At 37.6% G+C, this 15,498-nt stretch overlaps 1 protein-coding gene across 2 annotated transcripts in view; it reads right to left on the bottom strand.

Moving 5' to 3' along the window:
- The window catches only part of gpc6a (glypican 6a), a 200,212-nt gene that overhangs the window by 66,548 nt on the left and 118,166 nt on the right, over positions 1–15,498 (bottom strand). For both annotated transcript variants that reach the window (XM_079615037.1, XM_079615036.1), the window contains exon 4: positions 4,669–4,834. In XM_079615037.1, coding sequence (XP_079471163.1) covers positions 4,669–4,834 — 166 coding nt within the window. The remainder of the gene's footprint in view (positions 1–4,668; positions 4,835–15,498) is intronic.

Below are 15,498 nucleotides of genomic sequence, written 5' to 3'. Positions count from 1 at the left end.
TTTCTTCCACAAACAAAAAAATAAGATAATTGCTACTTTTTATCTCTCAATTGTGAGTTTATATCTTCATTGTGAGATATAAACTCGCAATTACCTTTTATTTTTAATTCTGTGACAGAAACAAGCAACCATATCTTTCTGTAAATCTTCCACGATTATAAAAAATGAGACGCTGTAAAAGTAAAAGTAAAAGTAAAAGTAAAAGTAAAAGTAAAAGTAAAAGTAAAAGTAAAAGTAAAAGTAAAAGTAAAAGTAAAAGTCCAGGTAAAAAAACGTACAACAAAATTGGAAGGGAAAATGTGATTTAAAAATGTGATTAAATGTCATGAAAATAAATACTTCCTCAATGTAAAAAAAAAAAAAAAAAAAAAACATTTTGTGATATAAAAAAAGACAAACAGACAAAATATGTAAGGGGAATTTGGATGGGAAAATGTAATTAACTGTCATGGAAATCACAATGCAAAAACTCCTTTTTCCAATTCATATTCTCTTTCTTTTTATTTTAAAAAAGTGTAATTTCACTGTGTATGTGTGCATATAAAAATGTACAACAAAATAAATCTCACATAAGAGATCTCTTTCATAAATCCGCTCTGATCCTTCAGAAAGTCATTGTATAATCCGTACAGTGTGTGCATATGTAGATTTGAGTATCAGTTCAAAATGCACATGTGTGTCAAAGAAGCCAGAGAATAAAGCAAACTGTGTCCTTGTACACACACAACCTTTCAGGCGTCATCCAGTATCATTGAGACTCAGAAGCCGAAAGAGACGAATGCTCAGGGTGACGCTGAAATGATACTTCCTCGCCCGCCTGACCCCAGACCAGCGGTGGCATATTCATCAGGATAAGAATAAACCAATGGCCTGATGTTTGCACCGTACATCTCATTTCCCGTGAAACTGGAACTCATTGGGTCTGATGAAATGCCCTGTCCGACTGTTTTCTTCCCAAACAGCGTGATCGCGGGCCGCTCTCGTTCCCGAGGCTAATGGTGGCATGACGTCTCCTGTGGTTTCACAGATTGAGATGAATGCAAACCCCTACGGCTTTGAAAGAAAATGAATAACACAGGATACTAATTTCTCACAACGGTTACATTTGTTCTGTGGAATCTCATCCTACCGGGAAACTTCAGTGTGTCGCAGCAGGAATCTTTAATTGCTGACCAAAATGATGTCGCAAAATATGATTCCTCAGAGGAAGGCTAACAAACCACAATTAGCAAATAAAAGACCCTAGCATGAGGTGCGCAAACAAATTATGGGTTCAAGCTGTTTTATTACATGCAAGAATTGTAATATGAGATGCTTGAATGTATCTAATGAATATTTCAAAACATTTGGGATAGATCAACATTATCACTATCCATTTCAGAGTATTTGTTATTATGACTCTACATGTGTCACGCTTGGTTTTGGTTCACGGTTATGTTTCCATGTCTTTTATTTTGTAGTTTTTATTTCAATTTAATTTTGTTCTCATGTTGCTCATGTTTGATTATAAATAAAGTGCATGAGTTCTCACTTCAACTTGCCTTCAATGGACTTAATTTTTCTTAATTTTTTTAATTTCTTACAATTGTGCTTTCATTTATTTTCAATTTACCTGTCTTTCAATATATCCGTGCTCAGTATTTTCTACTGACCCAGTCAGATGGGTTCAGATTGGTACTTGCCCTGTCAAAATGCCCAACAATATATAGTTTCATTGTGTTTGACCCATGTGACCTTGTAAACAATGCTTTAAGATTTTTAGGTATAGGTTTAACAATATATATACAGAAATTGAATAATATATAATCTCAATACTCTATCGTATGCATGTTAGGAGAAACATCTGCGCCAAAGTTTATACTAAAACATGCATGAGAACTCCATTAAATATCCTTGACTACAAAAGAGCAGCTTTTCCTCTGGGAATTGCTATAATTAAATTGCATTAACCCATAACGCATATATACGCCCTTGACTTGGTCCATTAAAATAAATAAATAAATAAATGAACACGCCGGTCGACGTAATCAACTCAATAGTGCCAATTTCCAACAGGCATTCCCTGTGAAAGTTTGGTAAACCACACAGTTTCTTCAATCGATGCAGTGAATGGGGCCAGCGCGTCTGAAGACGTGTTCTGAATGTCTTCACAGGCCCGCCAATCAATGCAGGTGAGAAGGGCACATCAACACAGGCCACGGGGAAATGCCACGCGGAGCAAAGGTCAGGCCTGACCGCCAGCCCGTCCAAGCTGATCGCACAAAGAGATGCTATTTCAAACAAAAACTAGTTTCTGTGTGGCCATTCTATAAATATTCAAAACAAAATGAATTATCCTCTTTTGCTAATCGAACCGCGGCACTATAAAGCCAGTCGATATCTCTCTGTGGGGGAGCAATATGCTGATTCAAAATCTATAGCCCAGAAAATGAGCTCTGAAAAATGCAAAACAAAGCCAAAGTGGTTTGAGAAAGATGGCAAAGCACATCGGGAAGTTTATCTTAAAGAAGTGGTTGATTATGATTTCACTTTTCTAACTTTAGTTAGTGTGTAATGTTGCTGTTTGATCATAAACAACATCTGCAAAGTTACAACGCTCAAAGTTCAAAGCAAAGGGAGATATTTTATTTTAAAGAAATTGCTTTTTAAGGACTACAACAAACGGCTAGTAGGAACTACAACGAGCTTCTTCACCACATATAAACCCCGTCCCGGGAACACGGGGACACACAACACTGTTCTATCTTCAGTATATGGAGTGATTTATGGATTACCATGACAGAATATGCTAATCAATGACTTTAAGATAGTTAACTACTGCTACATAATTTAATTAACTATCCACATTTTTGCTCACCCTCAAAAAGTGACAATTTTAACATGCTATATAAAAAAATATCTGTGGGGTATTTTGAGCTAAAACTTCACACACACACACACACACACACACACACACACACACACACACACACACACACACACACACACACACACACACACACACACACTCTGGGGACATCAGAGACACTTTTACATCTTGTAAAAAGGGACATTATTAGACCCCTTTAAAAATGCACAAATGACTGACACATTTAAGTTTCACTTTCCAAGTTAAACAACACATCCATTTTCCACATTGCATTGAGAATGTTGAAGGTAAGAGGAAGAAAAGCGTAATTGACTTTCACAGTATCAGTTCTGTGGGTGGGCGGCTTTAAGCTGCTAAAGAGAGTGCCTATAGGTCATATGAATCAAGCTGAACCATCACTCAAACTATATTTATTGCCATCAACGGGAATATATTAAACATTCAACAGGTTTGAGCAGCAGGGATGTGGCTTTTGCATAGCGCAGGAGGAGAAAACGGCCTTGGAGCAATTAGCAGTGTTTTTGAAATAAAGCAAGTTCTCAATGTTGCATTTCTACATCTATATCTCTATAACGCATGGAATAGCATTCACAACACATTTTACTTCGGTTATGTGGCAGAATTCTAAATGAAACAGGACAATAAAGACTGGAATGGAGCCAGAACTCAATGCGAGTCGGCTAAAGCTACGAGATTACAATTCTTGGCAGAAAGCAAAACCTACTGGCCTGAAAACTGAAACTCTGTATTTGGACCAACTAACAATACAATACAATTAAGTGATTACACTTCCGTGGATGGATGGAGGGATGGATGTATGGATGGATGGATGGATGGATGGATGGATGGATGGATGGATGGATGGATGGATGGATGGATGGATGGATGGATGGATGGATGGATGGATGGATGGATGGATGGATGGATGGATGGATGGATGGATGGATGGATGGATGGAATAATAGAATGATAGAACGAGATGGATAGATGATGTACAGATAGAATGATAGAACAATAGAATGATAGAACAAGATGGATAGATGGATGGACAGATATAATGATAGAACGATAGAACGATGAATGGATGGCTAGACAGATACTGTAGAATGATAGAACGGTAGATAGAAAGAGATAGATATATAGTTGGATGAAACGATAGAATGATATATATATATATATATATATATATATATCATGATGGATGGATGAATGGATGGATGGATGGATGGATGGATGGATGGATGGATGGATGGATGGATGGATGGATGGATGGATGGATGGATGGATGGATGGATGGATGGATGGATGGATGGATGGATGGATGGATGGATGAAACGATGGATGGATGGATGGATGGATGGATGGATAGATATTGCTGGATGGATGGATGAAACGATAGATAGATGGATGGATGGATGGATAGACAGATAGAATGATAGAACGATAGAATGATAGAACGAGATGGATAGATGGATGGACAGATAGAATGGTAGAACGAGATAGATGAGATGGATAAAGTATATAAGTGGATGGAACGATAGAACGATATATAAAACAGGATGGATGGATGGATGGATGGATGGATGGATGGACAGATAGATAGCTGACTCGATAGAATGCTTGCAAGAAAGAAAGAAAGAAAGAAAGAAAGAAAGAAAGAAAGAAAGAAAGAAAGAAAGAAAGAAAGAAAGAAAGAAAGAAAGAAAGAAAGAAAGAAAGAAAGAAAGAAAGAAAGAAAGAAAGAAAGAAAGAAAGAAAGAAAGAAAGAAAAGCGAGCTGTAAACAGAAGCGTCTCTCACCGATGAAGAGGTTCCACTCGGGGTCCAGGTCGGCTTGGTTGGCCAGGCAGCCCCGCATCACGTTCTGGCAGTAGTTGGCACAGGGTCTGAGGCCTGGCATTCCTCCACAGTACGGACAGAACAACATTTTGGTCAATGCTTTACTGCATCCTGGAGATATATTGACCTGCAGGAGAATAAACAATGGGAAAATGTTAGTCCTGGCTGAACAGATGAGTGTGTGAATGCATTCGAGAGTTGCCTCCCAGGCTGTTGGAAGGAACAGTGAAACGAGTTGGCATGAAATATATTCTAGAGAGACACTACACTATACACTCACAACCTAGGACCTCTAAACGCTGTTTGTGCCGCACTTAAAGTGTTTTTTTTTAGAGTGAAGAACTGCATTGAGAACAGGTCAAAGAGCCTTTCAAACCTCACTGGACTGAGCTGTCCGCTCAATCCATGTCCATTTTCAGAGTCAATATGGGTTCTTTCAGGATACTACATTCGCAAAGATTCACAGACACTTGTTGACGGAGCTCAAATGGCAACATTCTCACATCTAGCCTTCAGAGAAGACAAGTTTCCAGCCGCCTCTGATAATTGCATGTCATTCTCTATCTTTATACTTGACTCAGGAGCTTGTATGCCAGCCACCTTCTGTCCATCATGTGCCGGCGCTCTCCAAAGGTCAAGGCCGCACTGAGAGGAGCAGACGGTCAGCTGGGAACATGCGGCTGATCGCTCACAGAGAGATCTGAAAAGACATGTTGTGTTGATTTCTCTGATCAAACCTGACAGTGCTGTGCGCCATTGCCTTAACACTACAACTGCAGCGCCACACACAAGTTTACAATCACACGAAAACTTGAAAATCAAGTGTAAAAATATACAGAATATATATGCATGAGGACAGGTGTGCAAATTAATATAGAAGCCTGCTTTAGAGTAAAAATTATAATAATAATTATGACTTTGTATTATCATAAAATCAAAATTAATTTATTATAAAAAAAAAAAAAATAAAAAAAAAATGTATCCGTGCACATAATCTTTAATCAAAACAACTTTTCCTCCCTCTTGTAGCTCTTCTCTTCTCTGATGACGAGGGCGGGGAAACCTGTCACTCACATGAGATCGACCAATAGCAAACCATGACCATCCAATCAATTTCCAACGGACAAAATCAAGCCCCGCCCACATTTGTGCTTGTTCCAGAAGCCTTTTTTTAATCTGCCAGGGAAGAAAAGACAAACTTTATTTGTGAGTTTACATCTCACAATTGCAAGATTGTCTTTTAACTGGGATTTTAGATATTATGATTGTGTTTAATTTTACTTTTTTTATTTTTACTTTTATTACCTTGTAAACAAAATATGTTTACTTTTTGTTTAAATGTATGATACAGGTGTTGTTACCATTAACTAAAACTAATACAAATATTTTTTTGGTAATTGAAATAAAGCTAAAAAAAAATATTTGATAAAAATAATAAAAATAAAAGCTAAATCATAAAGCTAAATCAAACTAAATATTACATATAGAATTATCCTAAAATAGCACTGAAAATATAAAAATAGTAATAATAATAATCATCATCATCATCTATATGCACAGACAAGCTTGTTGGCCTACTGCAATTTCCAAAATGTGCAGTATAAAATAAATAATTTTCTTAAATAGCCTATGTAATTGGACTGCCACTTGTGCTACAACCTGGCACAATACATCTCTCTTTGTTTTTATACAAGGTTAATGTTAATGTGTGCATTGTCCCTGTTTAAATCAAATTAATCTAATCTAATCTAAACTAATCTAAAGAGTTCAGGCTTTTTTTTTTAAAGCAAAATAACCATTTTTATTTCTGAATAAGCGAATATTTTTAAATAAAATAGAAATGGTAGGCAGAATACGCTAGCAGTACGGCCTACGCTAACTATCTTAAGCCTCGGTTTGTTCTTTGCAATAGAGCTAAAGCGCTTCTTTTCTTACTTTAAGCTCCTGCAGTTTCTACTTTGCCCTGTTCTGAACGGGAGATAGTTTACAAAGAACTTTACTAATGTTTCAAACACATGTATTCTGTCAAGCTTGATTTATTTACCCTTCAAAATCTTTGCTTTACACGACTCTACCACCGGCTCGTAATTGAAAGAACAAGCGTAGGATCAGTTGCGACTCTGAAGCCGCGTCACACCTCCGGATTGGAGGATAAACTCTTCCTGTCTTCATCATCCTGATGATCCTTCAGATCCAGACAGCGCCAACCTCCCCTTCCTCTCCCGCTCCAAATCTAGCAGTGTTTCTGGAGCTCCTGAACACTGTGAACGGAGAGGATCAAACGCAGCCGCTCTGACGCTCCACGTTTTACACTCCGACATCAAATGCTGAGCGCAGGAGAGCTTTGAACGCAGTGTGTTTCTGCAGTTTCATCACAGCAGCCTCTCACACACCCTGCGCTGACAGTGTTTCTCATGCGTTTCCTAATCAGCCATTAACTTCACGCAGAACAACACAGAGAGACTGTCTGGGAGCAAATGTGACTTTAAACGAGGGAAACCACAAGGATAGCACTCGGAGTCTGAGGAACAAATCATGAGAGTGTTTTTATGCTTTAATACAGTATCTGAGTGGTTGACAGAACACATTCTGTTTAATATAAACACCCTGCTGACTTCTCTATCACTGTAAAACTATAAGGATTAATATATATATATATATATATATATATATATATATATATATATATATATATACGCAATATTTCATAATTTTTAAAGGGGTCATGACATGAGAAACCAAATTTGCCTTGATCTTTTGGTATATAAGAGGTCTTTGTACCATTAAAACGTCCTGCAAGTTTCATAGCTTAAGACGTCCTCCCCATTATAAACGAATCATTTATTTAATCAAGCTCTAAATACAGCTCGTTCTGGATCCATGGTAAGAAGTGACGTCACGGTGCGAAGTGACGTACCAGCGTTTGCATATGACCGCCTCCGGCAAAAGACAACTACGCCTAAAGCGCAAGGCAACTACGCTCATTTCGTATCGTTGTCGCGCCGCGCGCCTCACAAGTGTTCAGTCGACGAACAGCGAGTGGGTCTGTGTACAGGGAAATTACGATGCCGCAGATGTGCTGTTCCTGGCTGTGGACAAACAACATCTTTGAATACGCTGCGAAAGATCCAGTCGTCAGGGAAAAATGGATGCACTTTATTTTTTGCGGACGTCTCAGTCACGGCAGTGTTAATTTAAGCGTTTGTTCTGTACATTTTAAGGATGACTGTTTTGAGAACAAATCCCAATATGATGCTGGCTTTGCCAGAAAACTGTTGCTCAAAGATAAGTCCGTGCCGACTATTCTGGGCTCAACAACGACGACGCAAACTGTAAGTAATGTATTTAAAACTTTAAACTACTTTTTAAATACGCTGAATCCGCAAATCCTCTGGCTGGGGGCGTTAATAATTGATCCATAGGCACTGACGTTAGCCAATCATAACAGTGGGCGTTAACACTGAACTCTTAAAGGGGAAACACCCCCAAAACAGACTGTTTGAATCAGAGGATGAGAAACAGGGAAAAGGTCATAAATCACTACATTTTAAAAGTTTTTTGTAAAAAAAACTATAGTAATACTATAATTGCACCTAAGGGAACATAATAATAAAATAAAAAAACCCATGTCATGACCCCTTTAAGAGTGCAGAGAAGCAAAATATGCAATGATTTTCTTTAGTTTGGGCCCTAATAATAGGCCTGTATATAAAGGTTTTAAAGTAATTATGTATTACTAATATATATATATATATAAACACAAATGCTCTAAATGAAGAATCTCATTATTGAATTTCAGCCATAAATTCGTAATTAAATTACGGTTCGAAAGTTTGGGGCCTGTAAGATTGGTTTTTATTTTATTATTATTTTAAAAGACATTCATATTTGTATTCAGTAAAATAAAAAAATTCGGAACTTTTTTGTGTTATAATGTTAGATGATGTTCATTTGAACTTTCTATTCATCAAAAAATCTTGCAAATAAACAAGATTTCCACAAAAATATGAAGCAAGCAGCACAACTGTTTACAACGTTGATAATAATCAGAAATGTTTCTTGAGCATCAAATCATCATATTATACTGATTTCTGAAGGATCATGTGACACTGAAGACTGGAATAATGATGCTGAAAATTCAGCTTTGATCACAGGAATAAATTACATTTTACAATATATACAATAATAGAAAACAGCTACGTAAAATATTTCACAGTTTTACTGTTTTTACAGCAGTTTTTAATCAATTACATGCAGCCTCGGCGAGCAGATTTTTAAAAACACCTACAGTACTCCTACATATCTCTAAAATGGAGCTGTTCAGGTACACTGATGTATAAAAGTAATGAAATTCCTCGAGCCAATAAATACTATAGATTGTAGGTACTTGAGGTCAACAAAATGATTTATTCCAGAGTCATGCTCATGTACACGCATAGCCCTGAGTTATTAAAGCGTAACCTGTGAGCAATAAAAAGTTCCTGCGGGTTTGCCCACTGCATATATATAATAAAAATCTATCTTAACTTTGACACAACTGTCATGCAGAAGAAAAGCCCAGCAGTGATGGAGAAGAAATATGACGTGCGTTCAACATGCAAGATGATATGCAGGAGCACAAACTAGGTCATTTCCATGTTTCTACATTTCACAGCTAGAAAGCATGCAAAACAATGCATTTTTTATGAAAGTAAAGCAGGCTTCCTCGCAATGCTCCGATGTTCCTGTCGCAAATCAATCTGAAAAGCCCAGGAATCAAGCAAAGCCATGGAGAATGCAACACGCAGTAAGCTTGATCAGCAGCCGAGATTTCCTGAGGACAGAGAGACCTGTGAGTCATTTATGAGCTCCGGCTTCAGACGCCTTCCACAATAGCAGCGAATTCCAATAAAATCCCCCTTTTTCACACCAGCCAGTCGCAATCGTCCAATCCCTTGAGCTGTGATTCTGCTTACAGGCCAACGGCCAAAATCGACACTAGTTTTAACACTTTTTTGCTGGCAACCTGGAAGCCACGAAATACCACATGTATTTCATTTTAATTTTAGAAACTTTCATTTGAAGTCTTCTCAATGCAACACTAATAAATTCAGAATAGATCAGTCTTTGATAACCTTGATCACTGATTATAAATTGTCACAGACTAATACAATGGTTGAAAAAACCTTTACAAAAAAACATTCTTAAAGACGACCTATTATGTCCTTTTTTTTTTTGCTTCTGGCTCAGGTTTTCATGCTTGAATGTTCAACAAAAACACATTATTTTCCTCATATTCTCCATTGTTGCGGCTCCTCTCTTCCCAGTCTGTCAGTAACGCTCTGTTTACTTCCTGTCTCTATGAAACCCCTCCTTCTGAAAGGCACACTGTGCTCTAATTGGTCGGCTGGATCAGTGTGTTGTGATTGGTCGAGCGCTTCAAGTGTGTTTGGGAAATGTCCCGCTCCTTACCATAACCGCCAGTTTCAACACACTACTAACTAACTCAACCAGGCCCCGCCCCTTCATTCTGCATATTCATTACTTAAATGAGGAATATTGTGACGTGTCCGTTCCCGGCAGAAACTCAAGACTACAATGGAGGCGTTTCAGGGATTTCAGAAACACTGACACTGATATAGAGAATTACTATTAACTTTAAAGAAGAGCTTTTTCATGCTCAAACTACTACAGAAAGATGAACATGGAAAAAAAGCATATTAGGTCATATTTAACATTTCAAATCATTAGCATATCATGTTTGTGCTCTGGTACAGAGCAATCTACTTTAAGTACTTCCTTTAATAGTTCTGACATTTGAAGCAAGATTTGATTATTTGATTCAATTCAAAGATTCAAAAATGAGATACAATTCAAAAGACTGAATTAAATATATTAAATTCAAATTGATTAATGATTCAATACGAAGATTAGATTCAGAATATTCAAAGATTTTAAAAAAAGAATACAACTAAAAGGATCAAATCAATGACTCTGTTCAAAAATCAAATGAAAAATTCAATTTAAAGATTCAATTAGATTCATAATGCTCAGATCTATCACAATCATGCACATTATCCAACAGCTCTGAGGGAGCGTTTCGTGGATTGTAATGCCTAAGGTCCGGTTTGAGGATCTGGAAAGAGCCGGTTCTGTTTGAAATCAAGCAGGAATACAATACAATGGATGTCTGAATCCACAACTGAACCTGCTTGTCTTTAATACGATATCTTCTGAGCCTCTCAACAGAATGAAACCTGGTTACCAACTCACTGTGGTCAACTAACATCTACAAAGTTAAAAATGTCCTCATCTTTTGCTCACACTTCATATTATTTGAATATATACCATTTCAGTTTTTCTACTTTCTTTGTAACTCTTTGTGAAACTTACTAGAAATATCTGGGTGAAATTGAATTCAATCCAATTGCATCATTCTCAGGTGTAATATAAACTGTATGAAGCGCATAACCCTTAAAGAAGAATATGCTCAAATCCCTTTTTTTTTTCCTTAAAAGGGATTCGAATCATAAGTGCACAATGATATCATTATATCAGCATGCTGTTGATGCGAAGAAAAGCACAACCAAAGTGCCTCCTCAATCTTTCTGTAAGGAAACGCCTTCAGGATAAATCTGAAACGGGGAGTCCTGCTTATAAAAACCCATAAAGGACAATAATATACTGTGCTGCATGTACCGGGAGAAGATAAAATGGCTTTGAGCAACTGCACAGAAATCCTGTTGGGTACATTGTGTTCCATTTTAAGCCTGGCACATTTGATTTCTCATTCCGCGCTGAACCACATAGCCAGGGTAAACCGACCCATGGGAAATCTTGCTGAACAAATCCTGAGACTCGTCAGCCGCATCTGGGAATGAAAATATATGACCAATGGTTTTAGGAAGAGGCACAGAATTAACCTTGAAGGGTGTTAAGAGATGCGATACAACGCGACGAGCTTAGAGCTCCTCTAATGTGACGCGTTTGGCACGACAAAAAGAACATTCCTGTCAGCAGATGGATCTAATCCGCAGTTATTATGACAGTATGCCCAATCCAATCTGGCACGAGCCTCCAGAATCAAACCCAACACACACACACACACACGAGTGAAACTTCGCACGGAGCAGCTTGCGAGTGTAGGCTTGGATATGATATAATCAGATCACTGAAGGTGCAGCACCTCCTTCTGTTCCTCTCTTTCGTTTCAAATGTCAGAGAAGGGCTGAGAAGGTGCAAGAAGTGACATAAGTAGTTAATAAGAAGCAGAAGCTAACAGGAAGGCTCTGGGCTGCTCACGACTTCAACTGAAATTACTTCTTGGGTCTTAAGTGTGACTTCGGTAGCCTGGTCCTACCAGACTCTCATACCATTGACAAGTGTTAACTTCCTTGAAGGCGGGTCCTCTGTTGAAGTTTAAAACTATTGGATCTGCCCAGAGTCACTCTGGATCTGCTATAACCAATCGCTAACGTGTGGTCATGACGAAACTACAACTCGAACTAGCGCACGACCTCAACGCCATCGTTCTCAGCCACTCCCTCTGTTCGCTGATTGGACCCGTAAAAATTTGACCGGAGAAAACCCAAGAATACACTGCAAACCCAGACGACGTACTGAAGGAAAATGTAAATTGAGCGGAAGTACGTAGGAGAGCGGAGCCAAGCTGTGACTTTGGTACACTGTAAAAAAAAAAGATTTTTCCTACTCGTTAATAAAACACAGATGAGTATGTTTTAAAAGAAAATAAGGCCAGTTCGTACCACAAACTATAACTTTAAAGATAACTCTACAATAAATAGTGTCCACACCAGCGGACGATATTCTGATTATTATTCTGCAGTTTTGTCGACTGTCACTTTAAATGCTTGAGCTCTTTAAAGAAGGATGGATTCTGATTGGCTGTCAATGTTTTTATCATTCATCAGCTGAAAAAAAAAACATTCTGAAATTGATTTCAATGTGATTTCTATGTTGTTATCATTATAGTTGAATCTGATATTCTTTTATATTAGGAATGATTTTTAGAACTATATCTTTATAGTTGTCATCCTTGGTGTGAACAGGCCTCAACATTTTACAATGAGGTTAACATTAGTTAACAAACTAACAATAAACAAAACTTCTACAGGATTTATTCATCTTAGTCAACGGTAATTTCAACATTTATTAATACATTTTTTAAAATCCAATGTTATATTTGTTAATGCACTCACTGTAAACCCAAATAAGTTGGCAAAACTCAAAAGATTTGAGGTAATCAGTTTAAACTTGATCTCACACTCTTGCAAACTATTCTAACTCAAAATGTCCAATTTGAAGATTTTAAAATAAAGATTGAAAGAGTTAGTAGCTTAGCGATGGTGACGTCGAAGTCATGCGAAGGTGTAGTAAATTTATATTCTCCCTTTAGACTTTTATTTTATTTAGGCTTCAACATTCATAAATGTTGTGTTCATTTGTGAGGAGTATCTTGATGAACAAAACATGTCAGAATCACAAAACTTATTTATTGCAATAATCCAAAAGAAAAGCGTAACTTATGGTATGGCCTGTAAACGTACACATAACTGCAGCTCTCTATTCCAGTAATCAGTGCTGTTTATTTTTCACAAAAGATGGACTGCATTTACAGAAATCTGCCGGCAATGACACAAACTAGTGCACTGCCCTACTAATCCAAATACAGCTCAATCTCTCTAAAGATCTACATTAGCACTCACGCCAGCATCACATGCCCTTTCTTTCGGACATCAGGCATGTTCGGCCAGCATCATTAACACTGATGCACTGCCACTGAACTAACACGGCTAAAGTCAACACGCCATCTGTCACCTGGAAAGACAGAGAAAAAAGTGGGAAAAGAGGAAATGTGAATCCAGCATCCTCTGAATACACATTCACATTATTGCACAATACTAACTCATTCTACGATCCTAATACTTTTACATACGAATGGGAAGGCTAAGCATGATTAATCACAATTAATTTAATATAAATAATGCTTTGCTTAAAGCAACATGTTATTGTCTGACCCAAACATGATGGGTAAGTATATATAAATATAATATATAAATATATTATAATACTTGGAGCTGGAGTTTGGTGGACTGTTAGCTTAACGTCTGTGTTGACCTCATTCATTCGAGTAAATATTAAACTCCCACAGCCCTACATAGGAAATGCGGTTTGGAAAATGAATGGATGGATGGAAATATTTTAAACTACCATGACAACACATCTTTCACAAACTAAACCAAACTAATGTGAACTTTTCAATCCACCTTGCTTATGCCCGAGGCAACAGAAACAACCCACACAACTACATTTCATACGCTTCTGCTGCATGATCACACTTTGAAACACGTATGTTTATTCAGCACAATGTGTTTACACACTCAACACGACCTTTAATCCGAACGAGAGGAGAAACAATCTCTTTACAATTCTGCTTGTCAGATGCTTTTCTTACTGCGACTCATTTGTGTCTAATTTGCATTTCTCTAAAGGCATTTTATGAGAAACATCACAGAGACGGTGCTACTAAAATTAAACATACTTAAAATCTCCATTAAGGTCTCCCGAGATCTGAAAGAGCAACCGTTGAGCAAAACAAAAATCTCCTATGGAGCTGAACATTCATATCTTTACTGAAAAAAGGGTAAAAAACATATCTAAATACATAAAAATATATGTTTTTATACGCTAACACAACATTGCAATTTGCACATACATGTCTTTGCACAATACAGTATATATATTTTTTTAAGTCAAAATATTAATAAACACTATAATAGCATATACATTATACTAAATGACCACTGAACTTCCTAACTTGCTAAGAGATATTCTGCAATGACAGTAGTTGATCTGAAAGAGAAAACTGACAGTAAAGAAGAGTATTTAAATGAATGATCGCTACAGCACCTCTAGTGCCAACGCTGAGAATGCAATGTTCATATTTCAAAAAGCTTGCATTGCTTAAAAGCATTAGCATTTATATCACAGGCCTCAAAACGTAGTGCAAAATGTCTCTTTATTTCACCACATCTCCTATGCTACAGTCCCACAATCTCACATGCAGGTTTGCCCAACAATTACCAATTCTCTCTAATTGAACGGCATCTGAGGACAAGAGCCAGCGAGAGCCATGTGACAGTTTAACCCCCAGTCGAGACACTGGCTCCAAAACAATCAGCTCTGCTGCGGTTAGCAGATCACACACACACACACACACACACACGTGAGCGAGGTAATAAAGACAAGAGCGCAGTCGCTGTATTTGTCATGCCCGACTGCGGCGGACCTCGCTCTACTGCCGCTTTATTGTGTTTAGATGCCCTGACAGATACTAACACTTCCTCGACAACTTCCAAGGGCACAGATCGGACGTGGTTTCCCGATGGCTGGATGTCCATAAAGATTATACAACGCTGGTGCTAATCATGAGTTTGTGCCAATATTAAGGGTCGTGAAATTCGGGTGACAGATTGAGTGCTTTTACAAGAATGTCAGATTGAAGTGCGTACGCAATACCAGTTTGTTCTTTCTCTCGTTCAAACGATTCAATATGAGGGAGTGCATTAGCACAAGACATTTACATATAATAATTTTAAAACGCATCCACAAATCATGATTTCATCCCTCGAGGGGATGAAGAACATGACCCACAACTGTCCCTAGGTCTATTAAAAAGTGACTTTATAAAAAAAAGGCCAAAGATGCGTTTATTAACCCGACAAGGCTGCACTTTAGACACGGTTAGACACATTTATCAACACTCTATCTTCACCTGTACAATAGGCTTTA

The sequence above is a fragment of the Phoxinus phoxinus genome (genome assembly GCF_949152265.1).
Source record: "Phoxinus phoxinus genome assembly, chromosome: 6".
Classification (NCBI taxonomy): Eukaryota; Metazoa; Chordata; class Actinopteri; order Cypriniformes; family Leuciscidae; genus Phoxinus; species Phoxinus phoxinus.
Note: the sequence above shows the minus strand (reverse complement) of the source record. Positions and strands in the feature narration are given on the sequence as shown.